At 46.7% G+C, this 15,444-nt stretch overlaps 3 protein-coding genes across 7 annotated transcripts; all 3 read left to right on the top strand.

Moving 5' to 3' along the window:
- Positions 1–200: 200 nt before the first annotated feature.
- LOC100741947 (40S ribosomal protein S5) lies at positions 201–1,824 on the top strand. 2 transcript variants are annotated; one of them, XM_003491272.4, is made up of 3 exons: positions 201–316; positions 972–1,344; positions 1,491–1,824. In XM_003491272.4, the coding sequence occupies exons 2-3, from the start codon at positions 979–981 to the stop codon at positions 1,773–1,775; spliced, it is 651 nt and encodes a 216-aa protein (XP_003491320.1). In that variant the 5' UTR covers positions 201–316; positions 972–978; the 3' UTR covers positions 1,776–1,824. The 2 variants fall into 2 exon arrangements, with proteins under 2 accessions (XP_003491320.1, XP_012243735.1); XM_012388312.3 differs by having other exon boundaries at positions 257–406.
- Positions 1,825–2,110: 286 nt separating this feature from the next.
- On the top strand, positions 2,111–2,979 carry LOC100742068 (NADH dehydrogenase [ubiquinone] 1 alpha subcomplex subunit 5). The gene is made up of 3 exons (XM_003491273.3): positions 2,111–2,278; positions 2,435–2,596; positions 2,697–2,979. Exons 1-3 carry the CDS (start codon positions 2,258–2,260, stop codon positions 2,868–2,870), a joined length of 357 nt encoding a protein of 118 aa, XP_003491321.1. The 5' UTR covers positions 2,111–2,257; the 3' UTR covers positions 2,871–2,979.
- A 509-nt stretch (positions 2,980–3,488) lies between these two features.
- Positions 3,489–15,347, top strand: LOC105681079 (transcriptional regulator ATRX-like). Of its 4 annotated transcripts, XM_033322012.1 has the most exons (10): positions 3,489–4,043; positions 9,141–9,494; positions 9,577–11,006; positions 11,107–11,293; positions 11,368–11,526; positions 11,638–13,250; positions 13,368–13,736; positions 13,840–13,968; positions 14,537–15,178; positions 15,255–15,347. In XM_033322012.1, the coding sequence occupies exons 2-9, from the start codon at positions 9,219–9,221 to the stop codon at positions 14,730–14,732; spliced, it is 4,359 nt and encodes a 1,452-aa protein (XP_033177903.1). In that variant the 5' UTR covers positions 3,489–4,043; positions 9,141–9,218; the 3' UTR covers positions 14,733–15,178; positions 15,255–15,347. The 4 variants fall into 4 exon arrangements, with proteins under 4 accessions (XP_033177903.1, XP_012243916.1, XP_033177902.1 ...); XM_012388493.3 differs by lacking the exon at positions 15,255–15,347 and having other exon boundaries at positions 13,365–13,736; positions 14,537–14,732; XM_033322011.1 differs by lacking the exons at positions 3,489–4,043; positions 15,255–15,347 and adding an exon at positions 5,875–6,301 and having other exon boundaries at positions 13,365–13,736; positions 14,537–14,732.
- The last annotated feature ends 97 nt before the right edge of the window (positions 15,348–15,444 follow it).

Genomic DNA, 15,444 nt, shown 5'->3' with positions numbered 1-15,444 from the left:
TCTGCTTGTGCGTTTACCAGTACTGCTGTAAACACTTGGTAGTCAAATTAACGACTATAATATTGAAAACTTGTCATGCTTCCTCATTACAACAAAAAATTAATCGATCAAGGAAACGATGGAAATTAATTATGCGTGAAAGTAGTCTATATTATATCATAAATATATATGATATGGAAATTAAAGATAGTCACGTTGTATGTTGAAATTGACTAGGGTATGTGAAATCCGGCAGTCACAGGTCGAAGCGCCACTAGTGTCATGGTCTTTTCCTGTTCACGCTTACTCCAAAGAAGACGTGAACGAAGTTTGTATGGTAAGGGACTCGAAGATTCGATAACTTTACCTATTCAGTTGTGTTAAAAAAAGTGATATCATTATATTGGCAACGTGCAAACGATAGTCGGTGATTAAAAACGTATAATACGTTCTACTATTTACTAGCTAAATATGTTTCGATTTGTACACGCGACCACATGGCCACATGTCTTCGTGTTATTCGTATACAAGTTTTTATATCAACAAAGTTGTGGTGTTTCATAGATAACAATGAGAGGACTTTGGAAACATTCAATTTCAAAGAAATTGCGTTGAACGTCTATATCGTTTCAATTACTCCGCGCTGTTACAATTTCTGTCAAACTTTACTACTTATACAACTAAGCGATGTTTATACATATTTCTTTCTCTTTTTTTCGTTTTTTTCTTTTTTTCCTCATTTCTATCAATGTACCGCGTTGATTGATATTCAACAAAAATAAACAGCGTTTGCAGTATTTGAATCCGTTAAATGGAATATTTTTCAAATTTTTAATTTTTATATTCATTTTGCAGAATAATGAATATATTCTCTCTGTGATTTACGCACATAGTGCTAAAAATTGGCGATCTATAATTTTGCATTATTAATATACAATTTATATGAATAACACATATATAAGAAGTTTTTAATGATAACTTTTATTTTACAGATAAATCATGGCTGACATAGAAACGTATGATGATATAGTGGTACCTACCACTACAACTTTGCCTGTGGCACTTTCCGCTGAATTGCCAGAAATTAAATTATTTGGTCGTTGGAATTGCGATGATGTACAGGTGAACGATATGTCATTACAAGACTATATCGCTGTAAAAGAGAAAAATGCAAAATATCTACCACATTCTGCTGGACGTTATGCTGCGAAACGATTTCGAAAAGCTCAATGTCCCATAGTTGAACGTCTCACAAATTCTTTAATGATGCACGGAAGAAACAATGGGAAAAAGTTAATGGCAGTAAGAATCGTAAAACATGCCTTTGAAATAATTCACCTGCTAACGGGTGATAATCCTTTACAGGTAATGCATATATTATAGTCATTTTTTTTTGTAACTAACTATGGTCACTCTATTTTATATATGTACATATGTATGTAAATAAGTAAAATTAGAATGAAAATGCATTTACACACGTTTATCTTTACGTTTATTACGTTTGTACGAAGGTTCTTGTGACGGCTATCATTAACTCAGGACCAAGAGAAGATTCCACGCGTATTGGTCGTGCTGGTACGGTTAGAAGACAAGCGGTGGATGTTTCTCCGCTACGACGAGTAAATCAGGCCATTTGGTTATTATGTACCGGTGCTAGGGAAGCCGCATTCCGTAATATTAAGACGATTGCCGAATGTTTGGCGGATGAACTCATCAATGCTGCCAAAGGTTCGTCTAATTCTTACGCGATTAAAAAGAAGGACGAACTCGAACGTGTTGCTAAATCTAATCGATAAACATGTTTATTTGTGAAAATATAAAATAAATGATATGTCTTTAAAGTGATTCTTGCTCTATGTTTCCCGTCCTTGTCGTTCATATACTACGCGTATAAGGATACATCATGATAAAAAAAAAGATCGAATTGTTATTCGAATAAACATTATTTGATCTTCAATTTCATAATTTTGTCCGTTAACGAAATAACGAGCGAATTCTGTTGGAAGGCTAACGCAAAAGTGAACAAAATCAACAGGGAATGATTCGATTAAGATAAAGATGAAAGGGAGATAAACGATATTTAGAAATTGCATGATTCTTTAATTTGAACATACCAAGCGTAGTTGACAATTTATTGTCGAGATAGCGATGTTGTAGCAATGCAGTGTTACCACTACAGAAAATATATCGTATCGTATAATTTTGAGGTTGAGTCAAATCGGAAGTTGATCGCGTAATTAGTTTTTATTTCAGAGAAATAGGTCGTACGTGTACGATCATGTCAGGAGCATTGAAAAAGGTAACGTCTCTGTGTATAACATAATATAATTAGTAAATTGCTAAAATAATTGGATAATATCTCTTTCATTCTCGAAATGGTTCCGTCATTTCGTTCAAAACATAACCATATCTTTTTTTCATGTTCTGTTCAATAACAATATCTTTTTATTCATAGTCAACAAACTTAACTGGACTCGCTGTATCTGTGAATCCTCGTGTGGAACTAAGTAGATTGTATGACCGAATTTTACGGCTCGTGAGTCAGATGCCAGAAGACTATATTTATAGGAAATCTATCGAAAGTTTGGTTAAGGAAAGGACCGATATTATATCACAGGTTATTTCTCACTTAAGGATTCTTAAATACTAGATATTTGGACGATATTTTTATTTCGAATCGAATTACCGATATAATATGTACATATCTAACGTTGCAGAATGAAAGCGTCGCTGCTATAGAAGAAAAGATAAACCAGGGACAAATGGAGGAACTAATACTTCACGCGAAAAACGAACTAAACTTGGCACAGGATATGTTTGAGTATAAGCCATGGGAAAGCTTGATAGAAAAAGCTCCACTGCATCAGTGGACTTGGCCCCCTCACAAATAATTTTAATTGCCTTTCAAATATTTGTACATAGTACTAAGCGAATAGCTTATCGGTTAATGTAATAGAATCATAGATTAAATTATACTTCCATGTAGCAACGCATTGTCAACGATTGTGTTTATTGTTGATAGCAAGTACGTATTTCCTAAAGCAAATAGTTGCTAATATGAGACAAGAATGAGCATTTAGTTGTGAAAAATCGATTTGCGTTCGATTAGTGTGAACTTGACGTGCGTAAAGACACGAGGTGTTGAGGTAAAGGATCGCAGAAGGAAAAAAATCGGACGATACATCACGATTCAAACATTTAGCGAAAAAAGGTGGCGAAATGTTGAACAGCTACGTCTAATTGTTGGAACATTAGAAAAAACATCACATAACACACTCATATAGAAGGAATACGTTGAAAGGAATGCGGCAAGGATGAGATAGGTAGGGGAAGGGACAATGCTATGCGTTACATGGTTAGGTGAAAAGGATGGAGAGATAGTAGGCAGGTTGGTAGATAGATGAAAGACGAGCGATGGTAGGAGAACGGTTTTAACCAGTGTTCACAGGGGTGGGGATTCGAGGGCCGCCGTCGCCGCCGCCACCGTCGCCGCCGCCACCGTCGCTCAGTTCCGATTTCGCGTCGCGTTCGAGGATAAGGACCGCGCGGATCGCACTCTCTTTTGAGTCGTCTTACCATCTAAACGCACCGTGCAGTTCGACGATTTCGCTCTTTGTTTTCTCCTTCCTCTTTTCTCTTCTTTCCTCCTTTCTCTTTTTCCTCTTTTCCCATTTTTGCATCTATTTTCCCTCCTCTCCCTCACTTTGATCCTTCTCTCATCCTTATTCTATATCTTGTTCTTCCTGCTGCCATACCTACTTTCTCATTCGCTTTCTCGTCAGCCGATTTTCGTCTATCCTTAATCGTTCCCTATTGCCACGCTTAATCTCGTGGCAGACGTTCGCATACCGAAAGTACGATTATAGTCTCGCGAATTCGACATTTGAAATTTAACTAGTCGTCGGGGAAATTGCGCGTGTGCTACAGCGTACGATAACAGTCGATCTCTAGGAAGAGAGAAGTCGTGCCGCACGGAGATACTCGCGACAGTGAATAATATCGTACAATTCGACTGTTACGTGTTGTTTGCTGTTTATTCTACGCTACCGCTAACTTTAATTAAGGCAAGTATATATGTACATGTAAATGTAATAACACCGAGAAAATGGTCGAAAAATGTGTATTTATCGCAATCATAGGGTCGATAAATTTTCAACTCCTATATTAACGAATAGGAGTGCGTTGCTTCCAGTCTTTCGTACGATGACAGGATTTTAAAGAACAGGAGCCATGAAATTCGAGATCGGTTCAAAAAATAAACGTTGTACGAATTTGTATCCTGACTGCTTAAGAATCGATGGCCTCCTTTCGAACGCAAAGACCTTTCGCGCGACGCGACGCAACAGAAATTTTAAAAGGCCGTGTATTCGAAATGGCCAACAAACACGGTGGGAGCATCATTCAGCAGATAAATGTGTACGGCAGATTCTACGATGAAGAACAATACTCGTGGAAAAAACCGTGTCCCTGTTCCCGTTCACGAGTACAATGCGTGTAATTTCGTTGATTGCGACGAAACGAAAGCGGTAGAGATATTAGCATCGGTCGAACAAACAGCGAGAACAGTCTCGCGGGAGATTCTCGAATCGTCGATCGTGGAAAGAATCCGTACGATCGCGGTCGGTTGTTGTCGCGAAAGATGGGAGAAATACGGAAAGAATAGACAAAATCGGCAGAAGATTAACGCGCCGTGACGTTGCCCCGTTAGATGCTTCCCGCTCCGATGTATCTTTACCGAGAGACCACTAGCTTTGTTTACTCTTTAACGATTCCTGCAGCGCGACGTTTTCTCTTTCTCGTATCCGTTTTCCTCTTTTTTTTTCAATCCATAACCGCGACGCAGTTTTTGGAAAAAATCGAAGCACGAGGAATCGTTAAAGATCTTTCGTTTCATATATATCTCGAGAGGATGGTTTGAAGCTTCAATTTTTGTTCTGCGACGCAGGTGAGAGGGATTGCAAATGAGCGTTGGTCGTTTTTCGCGCTAGCCATTCTGGCTTGGATTTCCGCTTAGGTTACAGCTTAGACGCGATTAAAACGTGCGATTAAAAATCGAGCCAGAATATCGATACGCTTTACTGGGGACGTTTCGCCGCTTGATTTTTCCTTACTGGTACACTTTATCAGACTGTCACATACAACAATAGTTTAGATTCGGACGTGGTACTACGTAAGGATAATGCGATACGGAGCTATCCAAGGTTAATCGGCGGCGTTTTCTTGCGTGTTTTACGAACGAGAAAGCCGTGCGCTGAAACGGTCGATCGGCGCGTAGGAAAGTTTCGAAGAAGGAAATTTGGTTTGCGCGCGCCCTATATGATGTCGAGTTTGTTCGCGCAGTCGCAGCTGCATCGAATGCGTAAGCAAGCGTGTACTCGCCTACTTTGCGTATACGTCTACGGTAGCGCGTTAAGCGTAGTTTTCATTCGTTGCCTGTTAACGAAGCTTTCGCTCGGTAGTTTCCAATTAACGAGACGGTATCTCACGAACAACGAATCTCGAGTCGTAAAGCGACGGTCGTATTACTCTCCTCGCTTCCTTGAGAAAAGCGGTTCACTTCTCGCACGGAGGACTGTCGTATCTTCCATCCTTTCTCTTCTAACACTCGTAGTTTCTTCAATGCGCGGATGATTACGGTTCGTCTCGCTTCGTTTCATTTCGCTTCCCATCCGTTTCGTTTCTTTCGATTCCGTTCGACTAGACGCACAGTTTCGCATCGTCTTCTTTCCTCGATCAACATCGTTGGCAGGCTCATTGCCAATGGAGCCCATCCTTTTTCTTCTTTCCTTTCTTCTCTTTCAATGAAGGATATATTTAAAAGAGCCGTGTCGGAATATCAAATAAAATCATTCGGATCTTGAACGCATCGCTGTTCCTTCTTTGCGCAAACACAGCTTTCACTTCTCGCTGGTTCTTGCCATTTGCCCTTCAGCGTCGAGGACGTCACAATCCTCGTTGAATTATCGCGGCTGGGCATGCCATTCCTCGTCAGTCAGTGGATTATGGATTATGAGTAGCATTCGTAGTAGCTCTGTTTCGGTTAAAGTCGATGGTTAGAATCGCGTTCGCGGACGATATCCATTGGGGAAAGAAAAGTACGGCGAAATTTGACCGACTCCACGTACATATTTGCTTTCGAGGAATCGTGGATCCGCGCAACGCGCGCAGGAAGTTTCGCAACGAACGCTTCATCTCACGAAAGAATCGCACGTATGGGCGGGCGCGCGATTGACCTGGATTTTCGATGCTAGTTTCCCGGTAATGCGACAGCAGTCAAAGTACCGCGCGCAGCAATAACAGAGAGAATCGTGGTTCGAATGAGGTCAGTAGTCGAAAGTTGACGAGAGAATAACGATAGGTACGACGACGATTACGATGGCAATGGCGATGACAACGCTGTGGCGATGACCACAAGGGCAAACAGCGAGTTAAGTCGAAGCTGAGGAAGGCAAAAAGACGAAATAGACGTATATCGCTTATACATTATATACTTGTTACTCGCTGCACGAGAAAGAAATGCTCGAAAAAAGTGGTGGTTCGGGAGAGTGATCGAAGGGCCTCCCCGGGCGCCGAATATTCCGCGAACTCCGAACATCGAATCGGCCGCGTCGTTCCCTCGATTACCGATCGCATCTATCTCTGCTTCGCGTCCGAAATGTTCCGTGCTCTCTTTCATTCTCGCATCGATACTCCCCCTTCTCTCTTTCTCTCTCTCTCTTCCTTCTCTCTTTTATTAACCGGAATGTAACTATACATATACTTAGCTCTCTCTTTACCGGTACACATTGCTCGACTGCTGCCACCACCAACACCATCATATAGATAACGCACACACGTCGTTCCCTCCCTTCTCTTTTCTCCGCCTTTCGCTCAATCGCTCTGCGAACCTTGCTACGTAGCTTTCCTTCCGCATACCAAAATTCCTGGGAAACGATGCTGAGAAAATAATTCCGAACGATGCCGCTTCTTTTTTTCGCTTTTGCGGCGTTCTTTCTTTTCTGGTTTCGTTCGGCTCGTTCGTTCGATCGAATCTCCGATCCACCGAGATTTTACGCTCCTGCTAGCCAACACGCATGCGCACAGGTGCGGCGAACGGAATAGGTGCGGCACAGTGCACTTGTGCGACTCTGACTGACCCAGATGCCTCGCGAATAAAACCCATCCGTACTCGTTCTCGATATCCTGCCGTTCTCTTCTATCTTTCTCCGATCCATGCACCCCGTCCTCTTCCTACTTTTTCTTGTCTCCTTCTGCCTGCGAGCTTCCCACTAGGACCAAACCTCGGCCCTTCTCTCCTTTTCGTTTTAGCTGGCGCCCAGATCCAACAATCGCGGGATAATCGCCGTTCGATGTATTTTCCAAAAAGGAAGAGCTACGCGCTCGTTCGAGAAAATACGTACTCGTCGTTGCTGTCGTCGTCGTTTGTCACTTGCGTTTGATGCGTCAAACGATCCGGTGGGGCGTATGCCTTGTCTAGGCGATTTTTGCGCGGGAACGCAACTTCGAACTAGAAACGTAAAACGAAAGAGCAAATGGCAAGACCGACAACGATCGGGCAGTTAAACGATAACCGGTTATGCGTTTCGTTCGCTCTCCTTCCGTGGAACTCGCCTTCGTTCCTGGATAGTGTTCGGCGCTTTTGCTTTCCCTTCTCTTTGTCCTCTATATTTCTTTCCGTCGTTCGTCGTTTTTCTGATCGTTCTCGTCTTACGACGCTAACGCCAGTGCTCGATAAGCGAGCGCGAAGCGGGGAAAACGGATGACGAGCAACGGTCGTTGTAAGAAATTTTGCCGCGAAACGACGGAAGAGGAAGTGGCACGTACGAGCAAATACGGAAATCGTACACGGTCTATTACGGTGCCGCGTAATACATACGGCATTCGAACCGTTACGAGAGAAATCGAGGCGAAGGTCCGACGCGCAACATCGGTCTAGAGCCTGGGATCATGCGACTATTCGGCCAACGACTCACGTCCCGTGAAGCGAGCCAACGATCCACGACTAATCGCCGCTCTGTACCCGCTGTACGCTAGATTTTGCCGTGTCAGAGTCGAGACGATCGCTTCTCTCCTTTTTTCCACTTGCCCTCCTGTCGTTTTTCTCCTTTTCTTCTTGCGCTTGTTCTGTTGCGTTGATTCGGCTAGGAATAGGCCACGAGTGCAACGCGACGTCGACATCGATTCGTGTTTTGTCCTACCGCGGCAACTGACGGCATTCTCCCGCCATTCTTCCCCTTCTCCGGACTGGTTTATCAACTTTCGGATTCCTTCCGCGGATTCTTCCGTTTACGTTCTCGTCGATCGAATTTCGGTCATGAAACGCGTTCTCGACTTCGAAAGCAAAGAGAGAACGCGCAAGATGAGAACAGGCTGACAGTTATCGCTCGTCCGCTCTCACCGGATATACTGGATCGAACTTGTCCTGAAAGACTCTCTTTTTCACACGTGGACCGCGACCTCGATCCGATTTCATCTACGGCGTGCTTCAATTTCTTTCTCTCTCTCTCTCTCTCTCTCTCTCTCTCTCTCTCTTGTTGTCTTCTTCTTCTTCACCTCCCATGCATACATGGATGCAGGAACGCTCTCATCCGATTTTCCGATCGCTACCGGTCGGACTAATTGGGCTATTGGCGGCAATCGCTGCGGCGATAGACGAAGGTCGAGGAAGCGTTACGGCAAAGATGACGACGACGAAGATGCCTCTCGGCACAGCTTTCTCCTTGCTTTTACGCAACAACGTCGGGAACGTTGCTCGAAAGATGGAATACTCGTTTAGCGGGAAAACAGTAGGCGTGTAAATTTACTGGCCGTGATCGTATTTATCGTCGCGTCTATTCGAGCGTGCCGCGATTACTTGAGATCGAGCTGGTCGATTTTTCGAAGAAGACGAGCAACGCGCACGCAGTATATGCCGCTGGCCGTCGATTTATCGAGACTCTTGCACTAATTCGAACCCGTTAGGCAAAACCGTTACCGCTGGTATCGAGCACGAGTTGGTCTTCTGTTCGGTTCGCGCAGTTCGTCTCCACGAACGAGAAGCATTTCGTTGGCTCGACCAACGCTATGCCAAGTAGAACGAAATATGAGTGGAAAGCAAGAAAGGCGGGGGAGGCGGACGAGGCAGAAGAAAGCGAGGATGATGAAATTACAAAGAATTTTAGGAAGCGCCGAATGCACGGACGATGGAGGATCGGTCGCGGTTCTCGTAGCTGCAGCGAGGACGCCGCAGGGTCGTCGAGATGGGCAACAATGGGAGCAGTTCTCGAGATCAGCAAGCTGCGTCCGTGTGTTCGAACGGGCTGACCGTGCCGGATGGAGTAAATCGGGGTTGGTCTCAGTCCTTCCCTCGGGAATTAACGAGACATCGGTCGCAGCCAACCGCTGCGCGCAAGGTTCTCCCCGAGCCACCGAATCAGAGGTTACGCGCCACCGACAACGGAAGTATCATACAGAACGGTGGAACGATCAGTGGTCGCAGAGCACCGACGTTCGCGTCGTCTCGCGACCTCACCAAGGTGAAACTCGTCGTTAATTAGTAGAAAACGAACGCGACCTAGAAAATCATGCGTCATTGCCTTGACCGTCTTTCTGTTGCAGCGTACCAACGATCCTTCGTTTCGGGAGAGAAGCGGTTCCGCGTCGAACCTCGTCCAACCCTGTTCGAGAAGGATCGATCGGCACTGCTGTCGTTATCGAGCCGATTCGAGTCGGCCAGATGCGAACACCAGTGCCGGCAATCTGAAGAAGTTTGGCAGCGAGCCTGACCTTCGTTGTTCTCCGGATCTGGTCTATCCTCCGACCCCGGGCCGCTCCGATTTATCGAGCAACTCGATCGACAGGCAAGAGACAGTCCCGCCATCATCCAGCTGTTACCGCTATGGCAAGGAATCCAAAGAACGACTCGAAAGCGCATACAAACCTAGGAAAAAGTACAAAGCTCCTGCTCCGCCGGCATCTCCGGCCTCTCCTAGTCTGCACGGAGACTCCTCGAGAGATGTCGACTCCCGCTTCTATCCGCACGCGCATTTCCATTCCCATCCTCATTCTCACGCTCATCAAGTCGAACACCATCACCATCGTTCGCAAGTTCAACCGCCTCCACGAAGATCCCGCCTGTTTAAGACTCGCGCCGAATCGAAGAAAGCCCAAATCACCTGGCAGCTGTCACCGTCGTCCGACTGCGATCGCGAACGATCGCGACCCACGCAAAGAGACGCGCCCAACCATTGGAACGGCGCCCCTCGTCCCTCTCGGACGACCCAGCATTCCGACAACGACGAGGTCGTTGCGGATGCAGTGCCTGTTAACCGGCACGATCGCGATCGCCCGAACGTCGACGAACATCGCCACCATCGTTCTAGACTGTCCGATCACGGAAAGAACACGCTGCAAAGAAGCATCAGTAGCCCAGAGTTTCAAGCGGAGTTGATTCGAGTGGCTAAAAGAGTCCGTGACAAGTTAGATTCCAGCGGAACGGCGTTCGACGAATCCACGCATGATCGTCGGGGCGACCGTTTCGACGCGGAAACGGTCGGCCTTGTCGATCAACGATCGAGTCGTCGACGTAACGAGATCGAAGATGGGCGAGAGAATCGCGACGACGGTAAGGAACGGGATCAACGCGGTCGATCCTTGGATTCAGTGAACGTTATCGAAACGGGCAATCGCGAAACAGAAGGAGGTGTCGACCGCGATGCGATCGCTAAATCGAACCGACGTCGTCGAACCTACGAAAGCCCGGCATCGAGGGATCGATCAGCGAACGACGCGGTTGACGTTGTCAACAGTTGCAAGTCGACCGAAGGCCGACCGTGGCAGCATCAGCAGCAAAATTCGGATCCTGGCAGCAGACGAGACGATGACCGTCGGTCGAAGATCGTTTCGGCGAAACAACCGCCCGATCAAAAGTGGCCAGACGTCGCGATAGCCGAGAAATCCGAAGCGCGATCGTTAGGCAACGAGTACGTCGGAGAAACGGGCAACTCCGCCCCAAACGAACGATCGGAGGATCGAGAACACAATCAATCGTAAGTTGCTTTTCGCGACTCGTTGACGGTTCCAACCGTCGATGGTTTCCTCTTTCGATAACGTACGCGATAACTTGCACCTGTATTCGTTGTCCGTTAGATTTGCCTCGACGACGCCAAAGACCTTTTACTTCGGCATGAACGAGGGTTCGGCTGCGGAGACTCGAGCCCACCAGGACCAAGATATCGAGGGAAAGTTCGAGTCCGAGGTCAAGTTTCTGCATCGCGATCAAGCAGACGGCCGACCTTCCTTCGTCGCGGATGCGACTGACGACATGGACGATAATGTGAGTGGTCGATCGCTCGATCTGCTCTTTTTCTTCTCGTTCGTTCCACGAACCGACCGGCGAAACATTTTCAGGAAAGAAACGTGGTGGAAAATATCTCGCTGAAGCTGCGTCCCACCTTGCCGAAGAAGCAATTGGAAATTCCGCGATTTTCGCCATCTGCTGCTTGGAGATTGCTTTCGACATTGGAAACACCGGGCCCGAGTATGAGCACCGCCAGCGAAGAAATCCCGGTTCGTAGTCGTAACGTTTTTGTTCGTTGATCGATCGTCACCTTCCCGTTTCGATCCGGTTCGATTCCGGTTGAAACCGCGAATGTCGTCGGGCGTTCGTTTCTCTTTTAGGTGCTGTTCGAGGAACGAATAGAGCGGCTCTCGAGGCCACCACCACCTTTCCCTCTGTCTCTGGGACCCCGCAGTTGGCACGACAAGTCCGGAGATTCCGGAATATCGGGGGATGCCGGAGCCGGCAACGAAGACTCGTTCGACGTTAGTACGATCAACAGGATGAAAACGACCGTGACGAGGCCCACTTGGACGCCGCAACAGGATTTGGGAGAGGAGTCGAGCAGCGACGCCGGCGTCGACTCGCCGCCGCCTTTATCCACTCCGTTGAAATATCATTCTCCGCGAGCGCACGTCTTCTCCCTTTCGTTGCCCAGAGACGAAGCCAGGACGACGACGTGTCTCTACGCTCCGGAAACCAAGACCAGGGAGGCGTCTGCGTTCAATTCGCTTCAGAAGCTGAAGAGATCGGTTTCGGGAGCTTTCGGTATAGGTTCCCACGAACATCAGAGAAAATGTACTCGCGACGTTCTCGACGATAACTGGTTGTTATCGACCAGCGCGCCAACCTCGTTGCAGCACAATCGCGGCCGCATCGAACCGGCGCGGATTTCGCCCTCGATTTGGCAGCCGTTTCCGTATCGAGATCGCGTCGCTCGACGCGTTCAACGTTTGCGCGATAGCGACGACGAGGATAACGACGACGACGATGTCGATGACGAAGACGAAGACAACAACGACGGCGTTAATGGGATCGATGATGATTTGACAGAAGACGTCGACGACGAACGAGACTCGCGAATCAATCAGGCGATCGACCGCGACGCTAAAGTCAAAGAAAATGATTTTCCAGTTATCCTGAAGCCTCCGTCTTTTTCGTATCTTATGCCTGGCGGTCACGTTATGTATCTACCGGAGACTAACGAAACGGAACACCGAGCGCAGCATTTAAGGAGTAGAAAAATCGGTTCTACCGATTACGCGGAAACCAGCACGATCAATCGCGAGCAAAATAGCGAGGAACAAGGCGAATGTCAGGCTGAAATCGCGCCTTTTCGATTAAACGCGTACAAGAATGCCGATCGAAACAGCAACATCGACGTAGACAACGACGATAACAAGGAAGACCGAGTCGAGAAGGCGCACGAGCGCGAGGAAGAGGACGAAGAGGAGGAGGAAATAGAAGAAGATGACGACAACGAGTACGAGGACGAAGACGAGGACAAAGTCGGCAACGTATCGAAACGACGATGTAAAAGATCGAAAAGTCGCATTGGCGGCAACGATTCCAGAGGTCTTAACGAGCTTTCGATTTGTCCCGAGCCACGCGAGAATATCAGTCAGCCAAAGCAAAGGAGAACGTTCTTGCCTTCTGCGAACGACGACCAAGAAACGCGGACTTCCAACTTCGACGCGATCGGAGAATCGAAACCGCAAAGGAAGAACAATTCGAGAAGCAAAAGGTTCACTTTTCAGTCGACGGTTAGACAGATAGAAAGACGTCGATTAGCCGAGAAGCTGTCGAGGGAGGCCGAAGCGAAAGAACGGCAGAGAAAGGGCGAACTCGAAGCGATGCGCAAAGTGGAGGAAGAGTTTCAACGAAAACGCGCGAAAGAAAAAGCGAGTATCAGACAACAGTTGCGTCTTTTCAAAGAAATGGAAGAGAATTTCAAGTAAGTATGACCCCGACTCTGGGCTGAAAACGACGAGTCAACGTGCCTTGCATACGCAACAATACATACCTATCGTGCTACAACTCGATATCTCGAGATCGTTCGTTGTTGCAGTAGCCTGCCGACCCCCGACTGGGATGGTTCGCAGTTGTCTCGTGCCGATCCGGACGGCGCGCCTTCCTCCACCGCATCCTCTCCTACTTCGTTGCCAATTGGGAACTCGTCCACGATCGCACCTGGCAAACGTTCTATCGGTGACTCGGATTCGACTAAACAACTTCGTGCCGAGCGAAAAGACTATCGACCAAAGTATTACGATTGGTCACCGGATACCTGTAATCATTTAGACAATCACAGACAAACAACTGTTCATCCAAAGATAGTTTGCGACATTCCGAAAAGTTCGCACGTTTTCGTCGACGCGAACGTTCAACCTGGCAAGCCACCAATTGCGTCCAATTCTACTCCAAAGTCGGACAATTATAGGTAAGACTGATTTGTTGAAACAATATACCTTTCTTCCTCTCTCTCTCTCTCTCTCTTTTCCTTCTCCTTCTATTTCATTCGAGACGTTACGTTTCTCTCGTAGGAAAGATTTCGCGCACGGCACCGTGGCAACTAAAACCTCTTTCGCGAGTAGCGACAGCGAACTGTCCCAATCGAACACGAGGCCGCATTCCAGGCAAAACAGAATCAAGAGCAAACCCCATCGACCTAGGTAGGTTCGAGCATACGGAATCTCGATTTCCTGGTGAACCGAAAGCTTAGAAAATAAAAGCGCTTTCTTCGCCGTTTGCGTCCAATCGCGTTGGTATCGATCTTTTATATGGACTCCGTAGCATACGATACCTATACGGTACCTATGCTTACGATTCTTAACGGGATCCTGTTTCGTTCGTGTTCCATTCACGATCGTTGATCGTTTCGTGGAATTTTTAAGCTGGGCATGATATAGAAATAATCCTAACGCCTCTAGTCATCTAACAACGCTTCATTAGAGCTAAGTTGATATCGTGCATGAATCCGCGACAGCAGAGTCTAGCGAATCGACGACTCGTTTCGAAGAAAGAGCGTTCGAACGATCGATCGATACATATACATGTATTTTTTCGAATTCTACTGCACCGCGTTAAACAACGACCAAACGAGTCTCGCGATTCGCAAGCCGAAAACAGACAAACGCTTAACCGAAGACACGAATCGTCGAATCGCTCGAATTTTTTCGTCAAACGCCAAGAGCGAGACAGTTGGAACGAAGACAAACAGCGAACGAACGTTGAGAGCAGGTCCGGTAGTCCAGTACGAAGCGTGGCCGCAGCAACCGCATCCGAGGAAGATTTGTCGCTGCTGGTAGAATCAACGAGACATCCAAGGAATCCTACCCACGATTTTATACTAACCGGAGTGCAACCGTTTTCGAAGCGAAAAACATACAAGCCGATTTCCTTCAATCCTCGTCCACCTCCGCCCATTCCGAGCTAATCCTCCGTTTTTTAACCAACATTTTTCGTGACAGTATCGAGAATATGTTGCGAAACATACCATTTGCTACGTTTATTACGACTCTATATATATTGTTATTATGTATATAACGCGGTGTATATATGTAATATATAATGGAATAAAATATCATCTTGTTTTTACAACGTGCTTTTCGATTTCGAATGTGGCGGCGGTTACAGTCGAGTTTAGTCGAACTCGTCGCGCATGCGCAGAAAGCTAATCGCAACTACAACCGATCGAACCATACCTCGTTCCGTCTGTTGCTCAAATTCGTTTATATTTCCTACTACGATGGATTATTCTGACGAAACGGGACGATCCAACGACACTGAATCGTCGACGTCGAATCGTCGACATATAATCGACTGTCTGTCCAGCGTAGGATCTAAAATCATTCGTAAGTCGACACCGTCGAGCGCGCTCATGTATGTACTGACTTATATCATCGTATTTTCCTATTCTTCACACGCTTTTTCATGTTTTTCTAATCTCTATCTAAAGACGTAGCGAATTCGAATCTTTGATATCGGATAGCAGCGACGAAGAAGAAAAAGCAACGATCGACCAGCTGGAGAAAGCAACGCGATCGAAAACCGGTAAAGACACAACCGATCCCCCTCCAGTCGACACGGCCATTTTCGAAGACACGGACGAGGCACGTCTCATCGAAATTTCTGTTCTATCTCCTTTT

This window comes from Bombus impatiens, unplaced genomic scaffold, assembly GCF_000188095.3.
Source record: "Bombus impatiens unplaced genomic scaffold, BIMP_2.2 scf_0548, whole genome shotgun sequence".
Taxonomy (NCBI): domain Eukaryota; kingdom Metazoa; phylum Arthropoda; class Insecta; order Hymenoptera; family Apidae; genus Bombus; species Bombus impatiens.
This window is presented reverse-complemented; position numbering and strand designations above follow the sequence as displayed.

Bases quoted from the DNA above. Each gene is read 5' to 3' on its own strand.
- LOC100741947 (XM_003491272.4), top strand. From the start codon at position 979: ATGGCTGACATAGAAACGTATGATGATATAGTGGTACCTACCACTACA. The intron at 1,345-1,490 runs GTAATGCATATA...GTTTGTACGAAG, and splicing joins CGGGTGATAATCCTTTACAG to GTTCTTGTGACGGCTATCAT.
- LOC100742068 (XM_003491273.3), top strand. From the start codon at position 2,258: ATGTCAGGAGCATTGAAAAAG. The intron at 2,279-2,434 runs GTAACGTCTCTG...TTTTATTCATAG, and splicing joins TGTCAGGAGCATTGAAAAAG to TCAACAAACTTAACTGGACT. The intron at 2,597-2,696 runs GTTATTTCTCAC...CTAACGTTGCAG, and splicing joins GGACCGATATTATATCACAG to AATGAAAGCGTCGCTGCTAT.
- LOC105681079 (XM_024369226.2), top strand. From the start codon at position 9,219: ATGGGCAACAATGGGAGCAGTTCTCGAGATCAGCAAGCTGCGTCCGTG. The intron at 9,495-9,576 runs GTGAAACTCGTC...TTTCTGTTGCAG, and splicing joins CGTCTCGCGACCTCACCAAG to CGTACCAACGATCCTTCGTT. The intron at 13,969-14,536 runs GTAGGTTCGAGC...CGTTGAGAGCAG, and splicing joins AGCAAACCCCATCGACCTAG to GTCCGGTAGTCCAGTACGAA.